Genomic DNA, 10,000 nt, shown 5'->3' with positions numbered 1-10,000 from the left:
ACCTCCTCGGACTCCGGGGGCTTTATTAAGTTCCTCTGTGACGAAAACAAATAAGGATTCAGCCCGGAGGGATTCATTCGAGGAGCTGGACGACAAAACGAGAAGAAATCAGACGAGCTGAAATAAAGATTAGTTATACAGTCGGAGTGTTAGGTCTGTTGTAGGTTAAATTAGATTAGATTAGATAGAGTTTTATTGTCTCCCTTAGGAGAAATTTGTCTTGGGCATCGAGATAATACACATAAAAAAAACATTCAGGTCAATCAGTCATAGATACAGAACAGAGATCACATATATCACATGGCAAAGAAACAACAAGAAACATACAGGTACCGAACTTTCCCTATTGCATTCATACTGTACATAATCAAATATTGCACTTTTCCCTATTGTATTTATACATAAATCAAATATTGCACTTTCCCCTATTGTATTCATACACAAATCAATATTGCACTTTCCCTATTTCACCTATGCCTAGTGTCCGTCAGACTGCACATATCCCTATTGTGTCCATATTTACACACAATGCACTTTCCCTATTTAACCTTCTCGATTGCACAAACTACACTGTAATTAAAGATTATGTGGGGGTAATATATTCCTATAATAAATCAGATATTGTAAGAGGTAAAAGTCCTCGATTTTACAAGAACAATAAAAGTGAGAGAATATTAGATTGTTACTTGAAAGTATTTATTTATATCCTAATAATGTCAATGAGTGTTTTGAGTAGTGAGTATTTCTCCATTTTAGTTTTGTTGAGGAAATATAATCAAATATTATGAGATTGTAAAATCATAAATCCGCTCAAAACACACTGATATTCTCTTACGTTATTCATAAATAAATCTTTTAATGAGAAGAAAGTTGCACATTTACAAGAACAAATGGAAAATTCTCTCAGATTTCAAAGTCATGAATTCACGGCAGATTTTGTACATCTACGAGAAAATCTCCAATCAATGAGAAGTTATTATTCTCTCGGGATAACCGAGACATTCTTTGAGATTACATTTCCAGATTAACCTTATAAACCACTTTTAAAGGTGTTTGCCTCAAGTTAACAATATCAGTCTGGTATATTCAAAATATTTTAACCTTCGAATGTCTGTAACATTCCTTTATGAATCCACCCTGACGCTGACGATATTCACTTTTACAGAAAGGACAGAACCTGGATCCGTTCCTCCAGTCTTTCTTCAACTCCTGCGAGTCTCCGAAAGCAAAACCCAGCCGCCCAGAACTCACCATCCTGAGCCCGTCCAACGAGAACAACAAGAAGGTCCTACACACACCTAACACACACTCTGTATACACACACCTAACACACACTCTGTACACACACACACACACACCTAACACACACTATGTATACACACACCTAACACACACTCTGTACACACACACACACCTAACACACACTATGTATACACACACCTAACACACACTATGTATACACACACCTAACACACACTCTGTATACACACACCTAACACACACACCTAACACACACTCTGTATACACACCCCTAACACACACTATGTATACACACACCTAGCACACACTATGTATACACACACCTAGCACACACTATGTATACACACACCTAACACACACTCTGTATACACACACCTAACACACACTATGTATACACACACCTAGCACACACTATGTATACACACACCTAGCACATACTATGTATACACACACCTAACACACACTATGTATACACACACCTAACACACACTATGTATACACACACCTAACACACACTATGTATACACACACCTAACACACACTCTGTACACACACACACACACCTAACACACACTATGTATACACACACCGAGCACACACTATGTATACACACACCTAGCACACACTATGTATACACACACCTAACACACACTATGTATACACACACCTAACACACACTATGTATACACACACCTAACACACACTCTGTACACACACACACACCTAACACACACTATGTATACACACACCGAGCACACACTATGTATACACACACCTAGCACACACTATGTATACACACACCTAACACACACTATGTATACACACACAACACACACTATGTATACACACACACACACCTAACACACACTATGTATACACACACCTAACACACACTATGTATACACACACCTAACACACACTCTGTATACACACACCTAACACACACCATCCTGAGCCCGTCCAACGAGAACAACAAGAAGGTCCTACACACACCTAGCACACACTATGTATACACACACCTAGCACACACTATGTATACACACACCTAACACACACTCTGTATACACACACCTAGCACACACTATGTATACACACACCTAACACACACTCTGTACACACACCTAGCACACACTATGTATACACACACCTAGCACACACTATGTATACACACACCTAACACACACCATCCTGAGCCCGTCCAACGAGAACAACAAGAAGGTCCTACACACACCTAGCACACACTATGTATACACACACCTAGCACACACTATGTATACACACACCTAACACACACTATGTATACACACACAACACACACTATGTATACACACACACACACCTAACACACACTATGTATACACACACCTAACACACACTATGTATACACACACCTAGCACACACTATGTATACACACACACCTAACACACACTCTGTATACACACACCTAACACACACTCTGTATACACACACCTAGCACACACTATGTATACACACACCTAACACACACTCTGTACACACACACCTAGCACACACTCTGTATATACACACCTAACACACACTCTGTATACACACACTATGTATACACACACAACACACACTATGTATACACACACACCTAACACACACTATGTATACACACACAACACACACTATGTATACACACACACCTAACACACACTATGTATACACACACCTAACACACACTATGTATACACACACCTAACACACACTCTGTATACATACACCTAACACACACTCTGTATACACACCCCTAACACACACTATGTATACACACACCTAACACACACTATGTATACACACACCTAACACACACTATGTATACACACACCTAACACACACTCTGTATACACACCCCTAACACACTCTATGTATACACACACCTAACACACACTCTGTATACACACACCTAACACACACTATGTATACACACACACCTAACACACACACACCTAACCCACACTATGTATACACACACCTAACACACACTATGTATACACACACCTAACACACACTATGTATACACACACCTAACACACACTCTGTATACACACACCTAACACACACTATGTATACACACACACCTAACACACACACACCTAACCCACACTATGTATACACACACCTAACACACACTATGTATACACACACCTAACACACACTATGTATACACACACCTAACACACAGAGAGAGAGAGAGAGAGAGATTTTTTTTGCATAGGTATGGCCCTACAATAGGTCCACTTTAAGGTATGGAATTGTAGCATGTACTCCGGTTGGAAGAAGTCATCTTAAATCTACTTCCTCCAGAGGTCACTTCAGTTTTGTGGTGAAGAGGTAGCATGTTAGCATGTTAGCATGTTCACTGAACTAAAAGTCATCTTAAATCGACTTCCTGTTGCTTCCTCCAGAGATGATCCCTTCACTGATTGTGCTCCTCTTTGCCCTGCAGCTGTTCACCGACCTGTTCAGGAACAACGCCAACCTTTCGGAGAGGAAACACAACCCTAACTTCTTCGAGGAAACGCTCTCTGTGGACGGCATGTACGACTACATGATGTTCGTCGGTGAGTAAATCGCACGGATCCATTTCTCTCTCAGAGACCAGGAGAATCCGGGTCGTGTCCGGAAGTCTCTTCGGGTTTCGGTTCGTAAAGAAATGATGTTTCGAAGTTATTTTAAACGTTTCTGGGAAAAGTTGGAGTTATTTTTCCTAAGCTTTGAAGTTTCAAGGCTTTATTGTCATGTGTAGATTTGTCAATGAAAAACTGAAGTCCGAGGCTTTTTATTTTCTTATTTATTTAAAAAAAAAAAGTAAATCACTTCATTTTGTATTTTACTATATTTTAAAATTTTAGTTTGACTTGTTTTAAGTCAAATTCCTCGTACCTGGTAATAAACCTGATTCTGATTCCTCCAACAGAGCAACATGAATATATATATATAGGACACAGTGTTTCCCCGGATGGAGTCATGGCAGCGGTGCTAAGGCATGAGGGCCCAGCATAATGTGAGCGTGGAGCGCGTTGAATTTTTTAGTGCGTGCGAAGTGCGCCCCGCCAATTTGTTTCTATGTGTCTGCCAGCACAAGAAAGGCTCTCGAGGCCCAGCACCAGGGCCGGTTCCAGACAATTTGTTGCCCTATGCGAGATTTTATATATAAAGAATAAATGAAAAATCTCTACAAAAGACAAATACACTACAAAAACAGAAACGTATTGACATAGGTGATATACGTCAAAATGGCTTCACATTTATTCAGTATTGTATGAACATGTTTGAATTGGGGGGTGGACGTCACATCCTCTAGGGGGGTCCGGGGGTATGCCCCCCCGGGAAGATTTCTTTGAACATTTTAGAGTAAAATGCTTCAATCTGGTGCACTTTGAGCACACAATTACTAGAGACCTGATCTAGGGGAACTCTAAAACACCCATATGGAAAAGATCGGTTTACATTTTAATAATCAATAAGTATGTGAACATAACCAATAACCCACCATAGCCAATAACAAAAATTACCTTAACATTTATTTATTTATGCATATTTTTGTATCTCTCCAACTGTAAACGATATTTTTGTATCTCTCCAACTGTAAACGATATTTTTGGATTACTGTCCTATAGTATACATTGGAATGATTTCAAACCTGTTTTATTTATCCTAATAATTATAAAGGAGTGCCTTGGAAATGTATGTACCACTGCCAGTCTGAATGGTGGGGTCTGTAACCACTGCCAGTCTTAATGGTGGGGTCTGTAACCACTGCCAGTCTGAATGGTGGGGTCTGTAACCACTGCCAGTCTGATGGTGGGGTCTGTAACCACTGCCAGTCTGATGGTGGGGTCTGTAACCACTGCCAGTCTGATGGTGGGGTCTGTAACCACTGCCAGTCTGATGGTGGGGTCTGTAACCACTGCCAGTCTGATGGTGGGGTCTGTAACCACTGCCAGTCTGATGGTGGGGTCTGTAACCACTGCCAGTCTGATGGTGGGGTCTGTAACCACTGCCAGTCTGATGGTGGGGTCTGTAACCACTGCCAGTCTGATGGTGGGGTCTGTAACCACTGCCAGTCTGATGGTGGGGTCTGTAACCACTGCCAGTCTGATGGTGGGGTCTGTAACCACTGCCAGTCTGATGGTGGGGTCAGAGTACAGGAATGTACAGTCTTCAAGCCTGTGTTGTCAAACGTGTTTTTCATTGTTTGTTCAGTACTAAAAGGTCGAAGTCCCACAATTAATTGTAATATTCATTTGACATGTTAACTATATCATAAAACGCTTACATTTTTCCCTTATGCATCAAGAAAATATCACGACGTATCGGTATCGTTCAGTGGTATCGTAAAAAAGTCAACGATATGCATCCCTAGACCTGATGCTGCGACAGAACAGTTTGTTTCTGCGGAGATGGGGGTCTCAGATGTGTGTTTTTAAGACTGTCTTTCTCTTTCCTCTGATTCTCAGGCCGCACGGTGTTCGGCACGGCCGATTGGCTGAACCACGCTCTGGCCGCCGGGCGCATCCTCTTCAAAAACACCTTCGAGGCGTACATGGATCAATACCTGCAGAGCAAACTGGAGCAGATCCTGCAGGAGCACAACGTGGTGTCGCTCATCACTCAGCTGCGAGGTGTGTGTGTGTGTGTGTGTGTGTGTGTGTGTGTGTGTGTGTGTGTGTGTGTGTGTGTGTGTGTGTGTGTGTGTGTGTGTGTGTGTGTGTGTGTGTGTGTGTGTGTGTGTGTGTGTGTGTGTGTGTGTGTGTGTGTGTGTGTGTGTGTGTGTGTGTGTGTGTGTGTGTGTGTGTGTGTGTGTGTGTGTGTGTGTGTGTGTGTGTGTGTGTGTGTGTGTGTGTGTGTGTGTGTGTGTGTGTGTGTGTGTGTGTGTGTGTGTGGTAATATGACAGCAAAAAAATAGATGAAATATTCTCTAAGATTAAAATGGTAAATGTACTGAAACATTTTTTTTATGAAGTCGTAAATATACGTGAAAAGACGTGAAACTCAAATATTCCCTGACATTAAAGTTAATTTACATTTTAATATAAACGTAATAATAAAACGTCGGAGGTTGAATGTGTTTTTGATTTCCCTGCAGACGCTGTGTTCTGTGAGAGCAGCGAGGAGCTGAAGCCGGAGGAGAAACGGAGCCGAGCCAAGAAGACCTTCGAGGCCATGATGGATTACTTACCAGGTTCCCCCCCAGTGCAAACCCCTTCCCAACACACGTCTGGTCGTATCTGATGATTAAAGCTCCAACGAGATTCCTGTTCATTTCGTCTCCGTGTGTTTCAGATGTCGTGGTGAGGTGCTTCGGTCAGGACTCAAAATACGAAGGAGTTCGACTTCTGTTCGACGGATTCCAGCAGCCCGTCCTCAACAAGCAGGCAAACAAACAAATACATAAACATCAAAGAACTCAAAGAATCTCTGACGTGAATATAAGAAAACATATTTAGAATTACAAGAAACATCGAAATATGTACGAAGTACTCAGATCTTGAGTAAAAGTACACAGATCTTGAGTAAAAGTACACAAATCTTGAGTAAAAGTAGAAGTACTCAGATCTTGAGTAAAAGTAGAAGTACTCAGATCTTGTACTTGAGTAAAAGTAGAAGTACTCAGATCTTGTACTTGAGTAAAAGTAGAAGTACTCAGGTCTTGTACTTGAGTAAAAGTAGAAGTACTCAGATCTTGTACTTGAGTAAAAGTAGAGGTACTCAGGTCTTGTACTTGAGTAAAAGTAGAAGTACTCAGATCGTGTACTTGAGTAAAGTAGAAGTACTCAGATCTTGTAGTTGAGTAAAAGTAGAAGTACTCAAATCGTGTACTTGAGTAAAAGTAGAAGTACTCAGGTCTTGTACTTGAGTAAAAGTAGAAGTACCAGAGTGTAGGAATACTCTGTCACAGTGAAAGTCCTCATTCAAAATGTCCCTCAAGTGAAAGTAGAAAGTATTCTCATCTAAATATAGTGAAAGACAGTGAAAGTAGTCGTTGTGCAGATTGGTCCATTTCAGAATAATATATATGATATGTTTTATAATGATTGATCATGAAAGTGTTCTCAAAGCTGGTGGAGGTGCAGCTAGTCTGAAGTACTTTGTAGACTGCAGGGTAGCTGGTGAAGGTGCAGCTAGTCTGAAGTACTTTGTAGACTGCAGGGTAGCTGGTGGAGGTGCAGCTAGTCTGAAGTACTTTGTAGACTGCAGGGTAGCTGGTGAAGGTGCAGCTAGTCTGAAGTACTTTGTAGACTGCAGGGTAGCTGGTGAAGGTGCAGCTAGTCTGAAGTACTTTGTAGACTGCAGGGTAGCTGGTGGAGGTGCAGCTAGTCTGAAGTACTTTGTAGACTGCAGGGTAGCTGGTGAAGGTGCAGCTAGTCTGAAGTACTTTGTAGACTGCAGGGTAGCTGGTGAAGGTGCAGCTAGTCTGAAGTACTTTGTAGACTGCAGGGTAGCTGGTGAAGGTGCAGCTAGTCTGAAGTACTTTGTAGACTGCAGGGTAGCTGGTGAAGGTGCAGCTAGTCTGAAGTACTTTGTAGACTGCAGGGTAGCTGGTGGAGGTGCAGCTAGTCTGAAGTACTTTGTAGACTGCAGGGTAGCTGGTGAAGGTGCAGCTAGTCTGAAGTACTTTGTAGACTGCAGGGTAGCTGGTGAAGGTGCAGCTAGTCTGAAGTACTTTGTAGACTGCAGGGTAGCTGGTGAAGGTGCAGCTAGTCTGAAGTACTTTGTAGACTGCAGGGTAGCTGGTGAAGGTGCAGCTAGTCTGAAGTACTTTGTAGACTGCAGGGTAGCTGGTGAAGGTGCAGCTAGTCTGAAGTACTTTGTAGACTGCAGGGTAGCTGGTGAAGGTGCAGCTAGTCTGAAGTACTTTGTAGACTGCAGGGTAGCTGGTGAAGGTGCAGCTAGTCTGAAGTACTTTGTAGACTGCAGGGTAGCTGGTGAAGGTGCAGCTAGTCTGAAGTACTTTGTAGACTGCAGGGTAGCTGGTGAAGGTGCAGCTAATCTGAAGTACTTTGTAGACTGCAGGGTAGCTGGTGAAGGTGCAGCTAGTCTGAAGTACTTTGTAGACTGCAGGGTAGCTGGTGAAGGAGCAGCTAGTCTGAAGTACTTTGTAGACTGCAGGGTAGCTGGTGGAGGTGCAGCTAGTCTGAAGTACTTTGTAGACTGCAGGTTAGCTGGTGAAGGTGCAGCTAGTCTGAAGTACTTTGTAGACTGCAGGGTAGCTGGTGGAGGTGCAGCTAGTCTGAAGTACTTTGTAGACTGCAGGGTAGCTGGTGGAGGTGCAGCTAGTCTGAAGTACTTTGTAGACTGCAGGGTAGCTGGTGGAGGTGCAGCTAGTCTGAAGTACTTTGTAGACTGCAGGGTAGCTGGTGGATTTACTCCAGGTGGAGCGACAGTCTGATTTGAAGTAACTGAAGGTATTCAATACATGTAGAGGAATATAAGTACACCATGTACCTCTGAACTTTAGTGGAATATAAGTACACCATGTACCTCTGAACTGCAGTGCAGTAGAAGTACACCATGTACCTCTGAACTGCAGTGCAGTAGAAGTACACCATGTACCTCTGAGCTGCAGTGCAGTAGAAGTACACCATGTACCTCTGAACTGCAGTGCAGTAGAAGTACACCATGTACCTCTGAACTGCAGTGCAGTATAAGTACACCATGTACCTCTGAACTGCAGTGCAGTAGAAGTACACCATGTACCTCTGAACTGTAGAGGAGTAGAATTACACCATGTACCTCTGAACTGCAGTGCAGTATAAGTACACCATGTACCTCTGAACTGCAGTGCAGTAGAAGTACACCATGTACCTCTGAACTGCAGTGCAGTATAAGTACACCATGTACCTCTGAACTGCAGTGCAGTAGAAGTACACCATGTACCTCTGAGCTGCAGTGCAGTAGAAGTACACCATGTACCTCTGAGCTGCAGTGCAGTAGAAGTACACCATGTACCTCTGAACTGTAGAGCAGTAGAAGTACACCATGTACCTCTGAACTGTAGAGCAGTAGAAGTACACCATGTACCTCTGAGCTGCAGTGCAGTAGAAGTACACCATGTACCTCTGAACTGTAGTGGAGTAGAAGTACACCATGTACCTCTGAACTGTAGTGCAGTAGAAGTACACCATGTACCTCTGAACTGTAGTGGAGTAGAAGTACACCATGTACCTCTGAACTGTAGTGGAGTAGAAGTACACCATGTACCTCTGAGCTGCAGTGCAGTAGAAGTACACCATGTACCTCTGAGCTGCAGTGCAGTAGAAGTACACCATGTACCTCTGAACTGCAGTGCAGTATAAGTACACCATGTACCTCTGAGCTGCAGTGCAGTAGAAGTACACCATGTACCTCTGAGCTGTAGTGCAGTAGAAGTACACCATGTACCTCTGAGCTGTAGTGCAGTAGAAGTACACCATGTACCTCTGAGCTGTAGTGCAGTAGAAGTACACCATGTACCTCTGAACTGTAGTGCAGTAGAAGTACACCATGTACCTCTGAACTGTAGTGCAGTAGAAGTACACCATGTACCTCTGAGCTGCAGTGCAGTAGAAGTACACCATGTACCTCTGAACTGCAGTGCAGTATAAGTACACCATGTACCTCTGAGCTGCAGTGCAGTAGAAGTACACCATGTACCTCTGAGCTGTAGTGCAGTAGAAGTACACCATGTACCTCTGAGCTGTAGTGCAGTAGAAGTACACCATGTACCTCTGA

General features: G+C 42.8%; 1 protein-coding gene across 2 annotated transcripts in view; it reads left to right on the top strand.

The window, feature by feature from the left end:
- LOC117443824 (sorting nexin-14-like) overlaps nucleotides 1-6,881 on the top strand; it is a 41,599-nt gene extending 34,718 nt beyond the window's left edge. The window contains exons 24-28 of one of the 2 annotated variants that reach the window (XM_034079656.2): nucleotides 1,166-1,285; nucleotides 3,732-3,846; nucleotides 5,746-5,910; nucleotides 6,375-6,470; nucleotides 6,572-6,881. In XM_034079656.2, coding sequence (XP_033935547.1) covers nucleotides 1,166-1,285; nucleotides 3,732-3,846; nucleotides 5,746-5,910; nucleotides 6,375-6,470; nucleotides 6,572-6,735 — 660 coding nt within the window. In that variant the 3' untranslated portion in view covers nucleotides 6,736-6,881. The remainder of the gene's footprint in view (nucleotides 1-1,165; nucleotides 1,286-3,731; nucleotides 3,847-5,745; nucleotides 5,911-6,374; nucleotides 6,471-6,571) is intronic. The other variant, XM_034079657.2, reaches the window with a different exon arrangement.
- Nucleotides 6,882-10,000: the final 3,119 nt, after the last annotated feature.

The sequence above is a fragment of the Pseudochaenichthys georgianus genome, unplaced genomic scaffold, assembly GCF_902827115.2.
Source record: "Pseudochaenichthys georgianus unplaced genomic scaffold, fPseGeo1.2 scaffold_684_arrow_ctg1, whole genome shotgun sequence".
In the NCBI taxonomy this organism is placed as follows: Eukaryota; Metazoa; Chordata; class Actinopteri; order Perciformes; family Channichthyidae; genus Pseudochaenichthys; species Pseudochaenichthys georgianus.
This window is presented reverse-complemented; position numbering and strand designations above follow the sequence as displayed.